General features: G+C 41.3%; 1 protein-coding gene across 6 annotated transcripts in view; it reads left to right on the forward strand.

Moving 5' to 3' along the window:
• The first annotated feature begins 336 nt into the window (after positions 1–336).
• The window catches only part of LOC148850981 (transducin family protein / WD-40 repeat family protein), a 106,024-nt gene continuing 88,488 nt past the window's right edge, over positions 337–17,872 (forward strand). For all 6 annotated transcript variants that reach the window (XM_088944222.1, XM_088944223.1, XM_088944224.1 and 3 more), the window contains exons 1-4: positions 337–669; positions 4,261–4,595; positions 5,690–5,793; positions 16,010–16,078. In XM_088944222.1, coding sequence (XP_088800348.1) covers positions 610–669; positions 4,261–4,595; positions 5,690–5,793; positions 16,010–16,078 — 568 coding nt within the window. In that variant the 5' untranslated portion in view covers positions 337–609. The remainder of the gene's footprint in view (positions 670–4,260; positions 4,596–5,689; positions 5,794–16,009; positions 16,079–17,872) is intronic.

Below are 17,872 nucleotides of genomic sequence, written 5' to 3' on the forward strand. Positions count from 1 at the left end.
TTTCAAGATTGTAATCATGAGCGGTTAAATTAATAAATTTGGTTATGATAGTGCCTCATAACCTATGGACGTTCAAAAAAAATTAATATAAAAGTTACAGATGATAGATTTTAATAATAAATACGTGAAATTATAGGAGTGTCTGAAATCTGAATAAACATCCATTTATTTATATCAGTTCGGACCCGATATAAGTCCAATCGGTAAGGTCCGATTAGAAATATTTTTTGGTAGAAACTAGAAAGATTGAAATAGAATTAAACAATAAAATTTGGATCTAACCATATCCGCTTCGATTCGAGCCGAACTTAAAGAATAAAATTTGCATCTAACCATATCCGTTTCGATTCGATCCGTTTAAAGCCCTAATTGATGCGAGAAAGGGGTTTTTAATAGATGAATTGGGTGGATGGTAATACCTGTTACCCTGTATAAGGGAGACTTGCAAAATTACAATTTCACACCTATGGAGTCATGGACAAGGCAAAGGATGCGCGCTACAAATCCCATTCACTGAGACACTGACGACTGTCTTTTGTTTCCGTCATTTCATCCACTTTACTTGCTGAAACTTCTGCTCCGTGATCCCTGCGGGGATACAGAAGTGCAATGGAAGCCGAATTCGGAAAGTATCGTCTTAACTGCGAACTCAGAGGTCACGAAGGCGATGTAAGATATCCCACTCATTGAAATCTTTGCTCCATTTATGTTGACGTTTCTCATTCGCCATTGGTGTCATTTTTTTTTTCTGTTTTCCTTTCCTTTTTTTTTTTTTTTTTTTTTAAGCTTCTGTAATTGAGTAAAAGTGCCATGATTTCTACTACATCCTCACATATTTTGTATGCGAGTAATTGAGTATGTATATGATGTGCATCCACCAAGTATCATCTTGGTTTACTCCCTCCTCCCCCTAGAGAAACAAGAAGGGAAAAGAAAGGAAAAGGAGTAAGAAAATCTTCAACCAAAATAATCCCGCAAACTAGATTTATATGCTGGCCTGATGACATTTAAATGCTCATTAGTTCCCTTATCAACCATTTCTTCTTCTTAACTGGACGGATGACGTTTAGATGTTCATTGGGTTCTTTATAAACTCTCTGCTCTGTTATCTGGGCGAACAGAGTTTGAACACTCCTTAGTTCCCTCATGGACAACATTGTTAATTGATCCATCGCAACGGAATTCTCTGTGATTTCTTCTCCATTTGATGGATGTAGACCCACAATATTGGTGGATAATAGCTGAACTGATCATCTTTATGCTCAATACAAGAGCAGTATCTCAAATATTTAGTATTGCACGTTAGTTTATTGGTTTCACCATAATAAATTATCATTGCATGCTACGGCGTTACTTGTTCTTTTACTAGAAGAAGATTAAATTGGGGGCATTTTGAGGTTGCTAAAGTGATGAAGGCTACACCAATTTTAGCATCTGGCAGCTTTATTCTTGAGCCTGTGTTAGAACCTTCACATGATTAAATGTTATATGTTCATTGACTTGAAACCATGATCATCCAAGAGTAGGAGGACCATGTAACCATGGCATGTAATGTGAGCATTGGGCTTCTTCGGCCCAGCAAAGAAGCTGATTACTTGCACACATAAAAAATTTCAAGTGCTTTTATTTTTTTTATTCCATATATTGTTTTTGATAAAAGTACAATGAATGTATCAAAATCCAATCCATTACTTTGGCAATGAAAGAAGGCAAATTAGGGTTTGAAGTACCAGAATCCCATTATCAGAGCACTATAGTCCTACATGCTTTCAATATGGTTATCTTATTTATTTACAACATAGAGAATGATTAAGTGAAGATCAGTCAACTGAGTTGCTAGTTATAAAGTAGATAATTCAAGAAAGACAAAGGACAGTCAAATTAGTTGCTAATTCTGGTGAAGTCCAAGATCGGAAAGATTAACACCTGTTATGTGTTGCAGAAAAGAAGTCCAAATAAAAGCCTTTCCTCTCATATGTGTCTCCTCTGCAAGGACAGTAGTGAATCTGTTTCTCATATCTTTATATCTTGTCCCCTTGTGCTTTGCATTTGGAAGCATCTTTGTTCTCTAATTGGATACAGATGGAATCTTCCTCAGGATGTGGTGGGCATCTTTATCCTAACTTCTTGAGGCAACCAAAGAAAAGAGGAAGACTTCTTTGGATTTGGAAAGCAGTAAGGGCTGCTGTGGTATGGATCATTTGGGAAGAAAGGAATGGAAGGATTTTTAATGATAAAAGCAGGACTGAGGAGGAAATTACTGATTTAATCAAATTAAAGGCTGTACTTTAGGTGAAAGCTATGGAGACTTTCCAAATTTTTTCCCTCAATGACATTTTGAGGTCATGGAAAGAGGTGGCGCTCTCAGATCAAGTCAAGGTGAGGCAAGTCATGGTTTGGAATCCCCTGGCTCAAAACTTCTTAAAGCTCACTTTTGATGGAAGCTACACTGGTAATATGGCTATGGCTGGGATAGGGTGTGTTTTCAGGAATTCAGAAGAAATGGTGGTGGCTTTGTACTCAGGACCATTGGAACACAGAGATGCACTGACAGCAGAAATGACTAGCTTATTCCATGGCTTAAAATTTGCAAAACAATTTGGCTTATACAATCTAGAAGTGGAAGGGGAGTCCCAGGTGGTTATCTCCTTGACAAGAGCAAATTTCCAAATCCCTTGGGTCTTCCAGTAAACATATTGGGAGAATGAGTACTTAATAAGGGGGCTAAATGTTTCTATCAAATGGGCGAGAAGAACAGCAAATGGAATGGCAGACACTATCCAAACAAGGGGCCTTAAGAAAACAATTATTCTGGGCTATTCTGTGAAAATTTTGGGGTGGATCTTGCACAATTCTGATTGTAATATTTGAGATACATTAATAAAATTTCTTCAACTGATAAAAAAAATTCTGGTGAGGTCCAAGATCTGCAAATTCTGTTGTAATTAGCTTACTAATGGAATGGTAAACAGGTCTATGTTTCCTTTTTTTTGATAAGTAACGGGGTCTATATTTTATCAAGGAGCATTTTTTCCCAGGGTGATGTTGTGTTCCTTCTATCTTGTTTCTGTTCTGACAGAGTGACTGTTATTCTATTACCCTCAGCGTTAAGGTTTAAGGAGGAAAATTTGTGGTTGTAATTATACCACCATCTACACATCAATAAACTCTTTTGATACTGTTACATATAAAAAATTAATAAATTTCTGTTTGAGTTTGAGATTTTTTTTTTTGTCGCCTTTTGCACATTGCTTGTTATATATATATATATATTATTTATTTATTTATTTATTTATTTATGTGTTGCCAGTCATATCTCATGTATCCATCCCTCATCTTGACCATATAGGGGGCAGGGTTTTACAATCCATAGTTCTTTGATTGTTGGTATTGATACAAAATATCAACATACCACTTGCCTATAAAAAATGAACCCTCTTTGGTATAACAGATACCTTTTTCAGAATATGATTATCCCACTCAGCTTGCTTATTAATAGAAACAAACTTATTGAGAATGTAAAAAATGCCATTCCATATTCAATGAATAGAAGTCCCTTCTGGCTCATGTCATTTGACCTAACATGTTCTTCCAACAATTGGAGTCTAAAGAATATCTTTCTCTTAGTATATGGTAGTGACTTTGATTAGTTATAATGGTCTACAGGGGCAATAGGAAAAATGTCAAGATACTTTTTAGATGATCTACCATTCCATTTCTATGTTAGAATGCTGAAATGGGGTCATTTGTGATCTCGAAAATTTGTGCTATACTGTGTTCCTAATTTTGTGTCAGTTGGTCTGGTACTGCAACTCACCTGTCTTGCATGCAGGCTGTATTCAAGCAGATGGATGTGCCTGTTGGGATACTTTCAAGAAACTATTTGTGTATTCATACTTCATAGGGATAACTGTATGATACTATTTATGATATAGTTCAGATCTTTCAAAATAACAGCAGTGTTCTGTGGAGCTGAATCTGAACTATTGTAATTTCACGTTGGTAATCCAAAATCTAGACGCTTGTGGTGCATCATCATGTCCATGTGAACACATTCATTTTATATATCAATGTTATCGTTATTCCTGATTGCAGGTGCACTGGATCATTATCATCATCTAAGCCTTATCCCTACTATATGGGGTCGGCTACATGAATCCTGTTCCACCATTCCGTTCTCTTGCTTAACATAAAAGCCATTATTATTTATCCCATTTGAAAATATATGGTGATGATCTTGACACTTTACTTTCCTATTAGGCCCGTGGGATATGCATTTGCGGTGATGCTGGGATAGCAACCTCCTCAAGAGACAGAACTGTCAGATTCTGGTCCGAGAATCCAGATAAAAAGCACAAGTACATGCTGTCTAAAATAATGTTGGGGCATACCAGTTTTGTGGGTCCATTGGCTTGGATCACTCCTAATGAGAGGTTTCCAGAAGGTGGACTTGTATCCAGTGGCATGGACACAAATGTGTTGCTTTGGGATTTGAAAACAGGAGAGAATGTGCAAACAATGAAGGGACATCAACTGCAGGTTACTGGTCTCACCATAGATGCTAGTGGAGACATTGTGTCCTCGTCAGTTGACTGGTGAGCAAACATTTAGATTAGTGTTCTGAATGTAGTTTCCAGATGCATTCTCAAAATCTTCTCCTTGCCTTGCTTATGTTCTTGATGTGTGTGTCTTTTCATTTTTACTAAGTAGTTCATGATGGAACAATTATAGATACTCTGGGAGGAAAGAGAGGATGCAGGAAAGTCAGTAAGCCCATCAAACAGTACTGATTTGTATTCACTCTTAGTATAACCCCCTCCATGCGACGAAAAGAAAAGCAAATTAGGGCTGCAGTATCAATTGTCTTGTTCATCTGAAAAGTTTGGATCACATAGTATTGTTCATCACATACATACTTTTTGCTCTTTTGAATACCCTTCAGAAAGAAATCCGTGCCCTTGGGCTGGGCCCATTCAAATTTCAATAAATGCTCAATCTGAGCCCACCCAACTTGCAGCCCTATGGACTATTTTAATATTTTATACTTTTCTATAGATGTGTCTGTGCATGCTTGTTTGTTTCTTGCCAAGTCAGCCTCTTAGATGCACATCAGGTTTTGATTCCTGTGTTTGTGTCCATGCAACACTAGTAAATGGAAGGTAGCTTCGCAACTTGCTCTGCTTAAGAAACAGTCATGAGGTGAAAGGTGCTAATTTTGTATTCTTTTTAGAATATTCTGACTAGTGTTGATTTTCACAAGTATTACCTCCCAACAAAACACCCTGATCTTGGGTGGTACTGGTCCTCCCAAACTGCCTCCACTAGGAAAACCATTTGGGGAGAGGGGATCAGTCTAGAGAGCCATAAAAAGGACAGCCAAAAATAGACCTGAAGAATTTACAAACCAAATTCTGCAATCACTCTTGGCTCTATAAAATAAAACGTCCAAAGAGTGAATGATTACCATGACCTTAGAAAGTTAACCTTCCCATAATCCTCTCCTAATGCCCAAATCCCATACAAACCCTTGTTCAGAAAAAAAGGAAATGCAATTTTATTGTTACAATGCTAGTAAGTTTCTTATTTGAAGGTGTTTATTTATTGATTATTTCTGTATGAGGTCTTCTGGACCATCATTTGGTTTATTTTATGTATTGTCTTTTTATTTTCTTGGGCTTCTGCATGATAGTACTATACGCTGCTGGAGGAATGGCCATGCTGTTGAGTTTTGGGAAGCTCATAAGGCAGCAGTCCAAGCGGTCATAAATCTACCATCTGGTGAGCTTGTTACAGGTATGATCCCTATTTTCTGATATGAGCCCATAAGTTTGTTTATCTTCTAAATCTTTTCAACTGCCTTCCCGATTTTATTGGACAAAGTTTAGTTGTGAGCTTTGGAGAATGAATTCACTTTATATGTTCTGTAACTCTTTTGTTAATTTCTTTGCCATATTTTTAATGTATTCTTTTTGGCTAACTAAATGGAGACCACTGAAGTTAAACGTATCCAAATACTTTTTTAAACTGTATAAAAAATAGGGCAGAATAGAGTAATGGTTGATAAAGTTTCATTGGAATGGGAGATTTTGTTATAAGATTAAAGGCTTCGCTGTCAAATTAGAATCTAATATCTTTGTTATATATAGGTTGATTCATCATTTCACTGGGGGTGATAAGATATCACCCTCACACAAGAAGAGAATGATCCTTCGTCCACACCCCAAACAGAAAGAGGCCCACATAAACATATCTAACAATTCACTTGGAAAAACACAAAGAATGGTATGCCCAAGACTTGACAACATGATACAAAGAGCCTAAAACATCCCAATTCAGATGCTAAGGTATCCTCCATCTCATCTCAAGTCTCAGCAAAAATTACTTTAAAGTTTGAAACACCTATCTTATACTTGAATTAACTCCACTTCCCAATAAAATCCATCCTATTCAATCATCTCTTATATCTTTAGCAGCCAATCAATTCAAAACCAAAACTCTATTCTCCTTGATCCCATGTCAAAACCATATAGAAACCCATGCAAGCAGTTTATATTGACTTATCTCTTCCTCTTTCTTGATCTTCTAGTTCCATGACAACTTTTTCTTGCAAGGTTTTTCCCCTATAAAGAACAATACCAACTTGCAATCTCAGAAGGTGATTGGGAGTGGCCATGAGGCGAATGGGATATACCCATTTGACATGCCTGGACAGATTCAAGTATCGCCTCAGAGAGTAGCTTTTGGTTCAAATGTGTCAGAGTCAGTTAGTCGTATTATGTTATGTCATTATCATTTGGGTCATATTTCTTTTTTTTTTTTTTTTGTTGAGTCTTTTGTTTCCAACTCTGTTTAAGGAAATTAAGTTGTTAAGTCTACATTGTGAGTCATGCGAGTTGTCAAAGCATTGTAGAAATTCTTATTCTACAAGTAATGAAAGATCTATAGTTCATTTTCATATTGTTCACTCTGATGTGTGAGGGCCATACCATTTACTTTGCATGGGTGGTTACAAATACTTTATTCTATTTATTGATGATTTTTCTTGTTATACCTGACTTTACCTTATACTTTCTCGTGCTAAAGTACCCAAACTTGTGATGCAATTTCGTGAATTTGTGCTTACTCAATTTGATATTTGTATTAAGATATTCTAATTAGACAATGCCAAGGGATATTTTGAGAAGGATCTTGATTCATACTTTGAGAGGTTTGGGGCTATACATCATAGTTCTTGTCTTCGTGCTCCAGAGTAGAATGGAGTGGTAGAGAGAGAATCGACATGTTGAAGTAGCCAGGAGCATCCTTTTTGCCTCTAATGTTCTAGTGAGATTTTGGGGTGATGCGGTCATGACAACTACCTATCTTATTAATTGCATGCCTTCTCGAGTCTTGGAGTTCAAATCTCCCTTTGCTATCCTATTCTCTGAAGGTGAAGTATTTCCTATTCCTTTGCATGTTTTTGGTTGCACATGTTATGTTTATGTTCCTAGCTCTCCATGGATGTCACATTTGTAGAGTTACTTCCTTTTTATGGTCATTCGTCTGAGGGGGAGCATTCCATTGAGTTGTTTGCTTCACTACTTCCTCTGACTTTTCCTGTTGACCTTGGGGTTGAATCTCATGTAATTCCTTCTGTTTCATTGGCAGGGTTTTCGTCTCCTAGTTTTTCCATTCCTGCTCTTGCTCCTCCTCTTGTTAGTCCTCCAGTTTTCACTAGTCATCCTATTGTTCAAAGGTGGCACCAAAGATAAGGGCTACAACATGAACATGTTGTCCCCCCATCTATTTTTGAGCCTTAAACATTCCCAATTCTTGAAGAGAGGACAAGTCCTTCATCACCTGCTCCAGAACCTCCCTTCCCAGACAATTTTCACTGTCTTACAACATGTTGTCCCTATCTTATTATTTGTTCTTATCCTCTATTTTCTTTTCAGCCTATACCTAAGTCAGTTATAAAGGACTTTTCTAAGCTAGAATGGAGGGAGGCTATGAGAACTGAAATAGAAGCACTTCGCATAAATAATACTTGGGATATTGTGGATTTGTGTCATGGGAAAGAATTAGTGGGATGTAAGTGGGTGTTTACTATTAAGTATCATGCTGATGGCACCATTGAGAGGTATAAGGCTCGACTAGCAGCCAAGGGGTATACTCAAGTATATGGATTTTCTTATATGGAGACCTTCTCACCAGTTGTAAAAATGACCTCAATAAGAGTTTTATTGTCCTAGGCAATGAGTTATGACTGGACATTACATCAGTTTGATGTTAAGAATTCTTTCTTAAATCGAGATTTGATTAAAGAGGTTTATGTGTAACTTCCCCTAGGCATGTATGGTAAGGAAATGCAAGGCAAGGTATGCAAGTTGAAGAAATTCCTTTTATGGCTTCAAGCAATCCCCACGAGCTTAGTTTGATAGATTTAGAGCTGCACTTGTGGAGTTTGGCTATACACAGACACAGTCTGACCATACCTTATTCGCGAAGAGGAGAGGTACTTAGGTTACCTTCCTTATTGTTTATATTGATGATATTGTGGTTACAAGGAGTGGTATAGAGAAAGTTCAAACACTCAAGACCTTCCTTAACTCAGAATTTGAAATTAAAGATTTAGGGGAGTTGAGAAATGGGAGTCGAAGTTGCTAGGTCTAAAGATGACATCTTCATCTCCTAAAGGAAGTATGTTCTAGATCTTTTCACGGAGATTGGGAAAATTGGTGCCAAACCTGCTTTTACACCTACTGCTGCCAACCATAATGATGGTGATCTCTTGGCAGTGTTCTAGAGACTTTTGGGGATGTTATTATACCTTTATATGACACGACCTGATATCTCATATGCTGTTAGTGTGATTAGTTAATTTATGCATGCCCCTAGAGACACACATATAGCTGCTGTAGAACGGGTTTTGTTACTTGAAGGGAACTCCAAGAAAGGGTATCCTCTTCTCTAGGCATGGAAACATGAATCTAGAGGCTTAAAAAGATGTCGGCTGGGTTGGTAGTATTGATGATAGGAGATCTACATTGGGTTATTGTGCCTTGGTTGCAGGGAACATTGTCTCCTGGAGAAGTAAGAAACAGTCAGCTGTAACTAGATCTTCAGTTAAGGCAGAGTACAGGGCAATGACACATGAAGTTTCAGAGTTGTAATGGCTTAGGTCACTCCTAGAGGAGATGGGTATTACACATGATAGGCCCTTAATGCTGTATTGTGATAACCAGACTGCGATTAACATAGTTTTCAAATTTCAACCCAGTTCAACATGATAGGACACACCATATGAAGTTGACCAGCATTTTATAAGAGAAAGGGTGGCTTTTGGAGAAGTTTGTCTTCCTTTCATTGTCTCTAAGCAATAGTTAGTAGATGTTTCGACCAAGGGTGTCCCCAATAGTAGGGAGATGGTTCAGGAAGCAGGAAAGGTAATGAGTGTTGAGAAAGTTAAGAGGACAGATGAAGAAGAAGGAATGTGGTCCTTTGTGTTATATTTATTCTCAAAAGGCCTCCTATTTCTCCCAATCCATCTTGACCAAATCATTGCTTCCAGCACCACTCCCCATATGTTCTTCCCTTTTTTGGACAAACCTTTTTGCTGCCAACCCCCTAGCAATGCCTCCAGATCCTTTGGAAAGCATATCTGTACCTTAAAAAGTCCCAATGGTTGTACCCATAGCTTCCTTGCAAACTTGCAATGGATAAATAAATTGCCTGCCTCTTCAGTAGCTTCTCCACACATTACACACCTGCTTGGTTCCACCAACATCCCTCTGCTAGCAAGTTTGTCTGCTGTTAGACACTTTCCCAAAGTGGTTTTGTCCATATCCAAAAAAATAGCTACTTTTGTGCTTCAAAAATTGTCGGCGGAGACAAAATTTTTCATTTATAATTGTTTGATGATGCCTACAGATTACTTATGGATTGACAACTTGTTGTAGTGATTCCAAAGGTTTCCATAGGATGGATTTATTTATTTATTATTTTGAATTGGCATGCCATTATGAGTGCAAAGGGTGGTAAACTGTTATGGACGCCTTCCTCGGGAAGATGTACCATCACCGCCGACAGCAACAGGCACCTGACCCACCGCCAGCAGCAGCAATGATTCAGTGATACTCATCCTATCCAGTTCGGCAACAACAACCTTATCTAGATTAGATTAGCTCATTTGCTTGTTCTTATTTTATTGTTCTTATCTCTTATCTTATCTTGTTAGTAGCTTATCAGATTAGGATTAGCTTATCTTATCCTTAGCAAGATAGCACTGGAAGTCTCCCTATTCAGCAAGGAGACTCCCTTGATTAGGACTCTTGTAATCTCCTATTTAAGGAGACCCCATTATTGAATGAGATATCGAATACTCAGTTTAAGGAGTGAGTTAGGAGAGTTGGTGATCTCTTGAACAAATCACTAGAGGCGTCGAGATAGGTTCATCAAGAGCAGGAAGGAACAAGGGAAAACAGGAGGTTTTCCCCGTGGATCGACTCGTGACGAGATCCTATTCCCGGGCCCTCAACAACTTGGTATTAGAGCAAGGCGTCATGGGTGATTTGGAGCAGCTACTATCCAGGGTCCACGACCTCGAGCACCAACTAGTGGAGACCAGCTCTGAAGTCCGTGAGATCAAAGAAGAAGTGATGGAGCTGCGATGCCTGATGGAGCTATTCCTTTCTAGGGAAGGGAACTCTGAAGGAGGGACAACCGCCAATGGCCGCCGACTAGATCTGCCAGAGTCTTCTGGCGAGCAGCAGTCTGTTAGCCAAAGAACCGCAATCATCCCCAAGTACAGCAGGCTGGAATTCCCGTCGTACAACGGCAACGGAGACCCCTTAGGCTGGCTGTATCGCTGCGAGCAATTTTTTCGGAACCAACGGATAGATGACCGGGATAAGGTAAGTCTAGCCGCCTTTCACTTAACTGAGGAAGCACAACTTTGGTTTTATCGGTTAGAGCAAGAAGAACCCAGGCTCAGTTGGCCCCAGTTTAAGTCCTATTGCCTTCTTAGGTTCGGACCCCCACTGACCAACAACCCACTGGGTGAGATGATTAACCCTAAACAGACCGGCACATTCGTTGAATATCAGCGACAGTTCCAAACCCTCCTCGCGAGGGCATCCTCCGTGCGACCTGATCAGCAAGTGGATATGTTCACGACAGGGCTATCAGAACCTCTGCGGGTGGATGTCGAGATGTAGAATCCCCCAAATTTGGTCACAGCCATGAACTTAGCCCGAGCGTTCGAGCGCAAACTGCAGCTCAGCCGCGGAATTTTTAATATGGGTTGGCCACTGAACTCATGGGTACCCCCAAGATCAGCAGCAACGACCCCCCCCTTTTGCTACCAGCCGAGAACTAAAATCTCCCACCACCACTGCCTCTAGACCAATGACAAGTATAGGTAGCAACATGGCCGCTCCACCCATTAAGCGTTTGACCAGGGCAGAAATGGCAGAACGTCGAGCAAGATGCCAATGTTTCAACTGTGATGACCTCTACTCGGCAGGACATAGATGCAAGAGGCTTTTTTGCCTCCTCATCGATGAACAAGAGGAGGAGGAAGAAGAACCAGTCACATTCAAGCCAGAGATCTCTCTCCATGCGATCACCGGCATTAAAACTTCTTAGACTATGTAGTTACAGGCACAGATAGCAGGCCAACTGGTGTGCATTCTCGTCGATTCAGGGAGTACACACAACTTCATAAGTGAACATGCTGCCCTTCAGTTAAAGCTGCCAATGGAGCTTCGACCACGACTACAGGTAGCCGTCGCAAATGGTGAGAGAGTTCACAGTCCAGGAATTTGTAAGGACGTGCCGGTACAGTTCAATTCTGAACTGTTTCTTGCTGATTTATCTGTACTTTCATTGGATGGGTTTGATATTGTTCTAGGGGTCAAGTGGTTAATTACCCTAGGGCCGATTTTGTGGGACTTCAACACACTCACCATGACCTTCCACCTAAATGGGAAGCAAGTTTCATGGCATGGTTGCAGGGTTAAAGAAAGGACACCACAGGTCCATGCACTTCAGACAGAACCAGTAGCCATGGAAAAACTTCTTGTCGAGTTTTCAGATATGTTCCAGGAACCCAAGGGCCTCCCCCCTTCCCGAGCTTGCGACCATCGTATTCCTTTGGTGGTGGGTTCAGCACCAGTCGTTGTCCGGCCTTATCGCCACCCCCACTTACAGAAGGACGAGATAGAGAAACAATGTACAGAGATGCTGAACCAAGGAATCATACACAAAAGTCACTCCCCCCTCTCTTTGCCGGTTCTGTTGGTGGCGAAGCAGGATGGATCGTGGAGGTTTTGTGTTGACTATAGAGAACTCAATGACCGGACGATCAAAGATAAGCTCCCTATTCCCGTTGTGGATGAACTGCTGGACGAGTTGCATGGTGCCCAGTATTTTTCTAAGTTGGACCTCAGGTCCGGATACTTCCAAGTTCGCATGGCTCCCGGTGACGTAAAGAAGATTGCTTTTCGCACCCACCATGGCCACTTCAAATTTTTAGTCATGCCATTCAGACTCTCCAATGCCCCATCTACATTTCAATCACTAATGAACGAGGTATTCCAGCCCCATCTGCGCAAATTTGTTTTAGTTTTCTTTGATGATATCCTCGTTTACAGCAATTCATGGGTAGAGCATGTCCACCATCTGAGGACCGTTTTCGAGATCCTACGCCAACACAAATTATTCCTGAAACGGTCCAAGTGCTCCTTCGGGGAGCGACAAGTTCTTTATCTCGGCCACGTCATCCATGGGCAGGGTGTGGCAGTTGATAGTTCCAAGATTCAGGCTATAAAAGAATGGCCCAAACCTCAATCAGCCAAGGCCTTACGCGGGTTCCTCGGTTTAACGGGTTACTACTGCAAATTTGTACAGAACTATGGAGTGTTGGCAGCTCCGTTAACCAACCTGTTGATGAAAAACTCCTTTCAGTGGGAGGACGCAGCAGACGAAGCTTTCCTAACACTGAGAAATGCCCTGTCTTCCACCCCTGTCTTGCAATTACCTAATTTCGCCCTCGAATTTACAGTCGAGTGCGATGCTTCCGGAGTGGGTATCGGGGCCATACTACAGCAGCAAGGGCACCCGATTGCTTTCTTTAGCCGCAGACTGGCCGACCGGCACCTGAAGCTTCCAGCCTATGAGCGCGAATTAATTGGCCTAGCCCGAGCCATCCAGCACTGGAGGCCATATTTGTGGGGGCGGTCGTTTGTCGTCAAAACTGATCATTACAGCCTCAAATACTTGTTTGAGCAGTGTCTCACCACTTCCCCTTAGCAGCATTGGGTTAGCAAACTGCTCGGGTTTGACTTCCGGGTGGAATATAAGGCAGGATCCTCAAATTGCGCAGCTGATGCCTTGTCTAGGCGAGATGAAGACGCGATGGTTCTGTGTAGCATTTCCCAACCTCGGATCTCTCTGTTTGACGACATTAAAAAGGCATCACCATAGTCCCCGGAATGGTCGCTGTTGCTACAGAAGATCCAGTCCGGCACCGCCGACCCCAATTGGTCACTTCAAGACGGGTTGGTACTGTATAAGGGACGAGTCCATCTTCCACTAGACTGCCCGTTGATCCCCACCATCATCACTGGCATCCATAACTCCACCCACGAGGGCATTCAAAAAACACTACACCGCGTCGGACTGATTTCCATTGGCGAGGTATGAAGACTTCTATTCGAGATTTTGTCCAGAATTGCTCCACATGCCAACAACACAAATGGGAAAACCTACACCTGGCAGGCCTCCTTCAGCCCCTCTCCATCCCGACACAGATCTGGGCCGACGTCTCCATGGACTTCATTGAGGGACTACCCAAGGTAGGTGGCAAATCAGTTCTCTTCGTGGTAGTCGATCGCTTCTCTAAATACGCCCACTTCATTCCTCTATCACACCCGTATAGTGCCACTTCGGTTGCTCTCGCCTTCTTTACATATGTCTTTCGCTTACATGGGATACCAGAATCCATAGTCAGCGATAGAGACCCGGTTTTTACTAGTGCTTTTTGGAAAGAGTTTTTCCGGCTACAAGGCACCACCCTGGCCTACTCATCAGCTTACTGGCCACAAACCGACGGTCAGACGGAAGTGGTTAACCGCACAATCGAGATGTATCTCCGCTGTTTCGTAGGCGATCAACCACGACGGTGGGTGGATTGGCTCCCTTGGGCCGAGTACTGCTACAACACAGCTTACCATTCTTCTCTCGGCATGACTCCCTTTCGCGTCGTTTATGGCAGCGATCCTCCCCGCTTGCTGTCCTACGAGCTGGGTTCTACTCGTTTGGAAGCAATTGATCACTCCTTACAAGAACGCGACGCCTTCCTAGCCGACGTCAGCCTTCGCTTACAGCAGGCCCAGCTCCGCATGAAGCTCCACTATGACAAGCACCACCGGGAACTGTCATTCGACCCAGGACAATTTGTTTGGTTGAAGCTCCAGCCCTACCGACAACGTTCCTTGCGCCACAAGGCTGCTCCGAAGCTGGCCCCTAAGTTCTATGGGCCCTACAAGGTTCTAAGACGGGTTGGCAGTGTGGCTTACCAGCTGGAATTGCCTGAGACCAGCCGGATTCATGATTTCTTCCACATCTCCTTGCTGAAGCCATTTACGGGTGTTCCCCTGGACCAAGTTCCCTCCCTGCCACCCTTGAAAGATGGGAAGCTGGTCCTCCTACCTAAAGCTGTCACCCGCTCCCGTTTCAATCGTGGAACCCTTGAAGTCTTGGTGGAATGGTGTAATTTACCATCAACAGAAGCCACATGGATCCCCTTGGCAGAGTTCCAAGCCACATATCCAGAGTTCGAGCTTGAGGACAAGCTCGTAGTCCAGGAGGGGAGTAATGTTATGGACGCCTTCCTTGGGAAGATGTACCACCGCCGCCAACAGCAACAGACACCTGACCCACCGCCAGCAGCAGCAATGATTCAGTGATACTCATCCTACCCAGTTTGGCAACAACAGCCTTATCTAGATTAGATTAGCTCATTTGCTTGTTCTTATCTTATTGTTGTTATCTTATTGTTCTTATCTCTTATCTTATCTTGTTTGTAGCTTATCAGATTAGGATTAGCTTATCTTATCCTTAGCAAGATAGCACTGGAAGTCTCCTTATTCAGCAAGGAGACTCCCTTGATTAGGACTCTTGTAATCTCCTATTTAAGGAGACCCCATTATTGAATGAGATATCGAATATTCAGTTTAAGGAGTGAGTTAGGAGAGTTGGTGATCTCTTGAACAAATCACCAGAGGCGCCAAGATAAGTTCATCAAGAGCAGGAAGGAACAAGGGAAAACAGGAGGTTTTCCCCGTGGACCGACCGTGACGAGATCCTATTCCCGGGCCCTCAACATAAACTATAAAGTCACAGTCTCTGTTTTGTTCCTTTACATCCTTGTATAAATCAGTAGATAACTGGGTGCAACTCGTTTTCAAGTCTAATTTCAACAGCTAACCTTTTGTATTTAGTCACACTGTAATCGGATCTTTATAGCTATCTCTTTGTAATTAGTCATGTAGCATTTAGAAATTTTTGTATGGCTTGGAGGGAAGCTCTCCCTCCCTCATATTTTGAGTATTACTACAAATACTCTTTATCACTTATCAAAAAAAGGCACTATTTCCAAATATCCCCAAAACCTCTCCAGTCATGGTGGAGGGGAAGTATGAAGCATCAAACAAATCTTACTTTTATGTCTTATCAGTTACATATATATGATTTTTAAGATGGCTCCTTATGAAATTAATGATACCTGCCTATGCTTGTTTGAGCAAGAACCTTTCCTGTTTTCCCACATGTATAATTAATGCACTTTCATTATGACTTCATTATTGTTACTAATAATGAAAAAGGTTCAATTTTTGTTCTTGAACTTGGAACCAAGAAAGCTAGGCTGATGTTTTGAATGTGGGACCACTGTGGGAGACTTGATTACTCTGAGTGATGTTTTGGCTTCAACTTTTATGGTGACGTGCTAGATTCTATGTTCATACAGGTTCAAGTGATTCCACCTTAAAGCTTTGGAGGGGGAAGAGTTGCCTACATACATTTGTTGGGCACACAGGTTTGTTTTTCTACTCTCTTTTGCAGAATCTGGTACTTGTCGATGTGTCTGTATATTTCCATTTTTTAGGCATTTTTGCTTGTTCAAAGCAAGAAGCATAACTGTTCTTTTTTGGATGATTAACTAGAGAACTTATTCGTATGAAAGATGAATAAAAAAGAAAGGAAATATCAACCAGGTGTATGGAAGACTCCAACCTAAAGTATATGTGGCTTGTACAAATGAAACCAATACAAAGAAAGCAAAACAGTAATGAATAAAAACTGTTCCTTTTCACTTTTCATTTCTATCAACTGTAGATGGAAGGTATACAAAAGAGGGGGCTGGTTCTGATTGTGGTGACAACGATGATTGTAAGAGCAACCAAAGCTGATGTCATGGATGAAAATGCAGTGAAAAGAAATCTCCAGATTGAAGTGGAATCGTTCAATATTGAGGTTCTTTTGGGTCCAAAGGGAATCTATTATTGAAAGGGATAGGGGTTTTTGGACCCAGTTGAACTTGTCTGAAAATGAAACCTCAGGACTTCTTAGATTCCACTCTAGGGTTTTAGGTGATGCTTACAATGCTCCAAGCTTTAGGAAATTCTTTGGAAATGGTTGTCATTTGATAATACATCTGACAGCCAGTGACTGCCGCCGGGGGGGGGGGGGTACATGCATTTTGCATCTTGGGTGGGGGAGGAGAATGCTAGGGGGATATGCATCCTGGAAGGCGATTCTGGCCTCGGTTGGTGATCCTTTATGAATACCTTGAAGCCTTTCTCTTTGAAACCTTCAAAACATGAATACCTTGAAGTCATATAGTTAACTTGGGGGGTAGGTAGCTTCATTATTATCGTGCACCCTACCAACCCGTTTGGGATTTGGAAAGTAGCCTTTGTCTATGACAGGCAGGGTGATATTGATTGGTATGATGCGGAGAGGGGTTTGTCTACCAATTTTCACTCTTTGGCTTTGATTAATCTTAGACTGTTGGAGAAAAACATTGATCTTGGGTTTGCAGAGTCGGGATATCAGATTAATAAATGGGTTCAGTGAAGGTTGATATTAATCTATCAAGAGAAAATTACCATGAGACAATGGTGGTCCCTCATCAACTCAGTGAAGCTTGATATCTTCAAAAAAAAAAAAACCTCAGATGAGAGCTCTCTATCTTTTGATGGTTAGATCGAGATTAGGGATCTTCTCTTTCATCTCTGCTCCGTATCCTCCTTAACAATCATTTTGCTTAGCACTTCAGCCACAAAGGTAAATAGGAAGGGGGAAATGGGACCTCCCTGCCTTAATCATCTTTTCGCTGGGAAGAAATCCTTAGATACTCCATTTACCAGAACCGAGAAGTGTACTGAACTAATACATCCTTTATCCATTTCCTCCACCTCTTGCCCAACCCAAACTTTTCCAAAAGAACTAGAAGGACTAATCCACCATATCGTAGGCTTTTTATATATCCAACTTACAAATTAGGCCTCTTTTTTCAAGCATTCAACACACCACCCTCTCTGCTTGTACCCACGTGGCCCACTTCCAGATTAGCTAATTTCTCACCATAATTACCATTTTGGCCCTGAGAATGTGCAGGCCTGTCTACTGAACTTTACATTCTTTTTAAGTAAATCTTGTCGACCACTTGTCTGCCTAGAGCTACCATCTAATAATGCTTATGCGTAGGTTTATCTCCCAAGCATTCTAATCTAGCTTCTGATTTCTTCCCCTTTAAGTTCCCTCCTCAAGGCTTTCCTTGTTCGTGAAAGCCTCCCCAAATTTTGGATGGGCCAATCCCTTGAGGCCA

This window comes from Nelumbo lutea, chromosome 5 (assembly GCF_056320005.1).
Source record: "Nelumbo lutea isolate HS-2025 chromosome 5, American lotus-T2T, whole genome shotgun sequence".
Classification (NCBI taxonomy): domain Eukaryota; kingdom Viridiplantae; phylum Streptophyta; class Magnoliopsida; order Proteales; family Nelumbonaceae; genus Nelumbo; species Nelumbo lutea.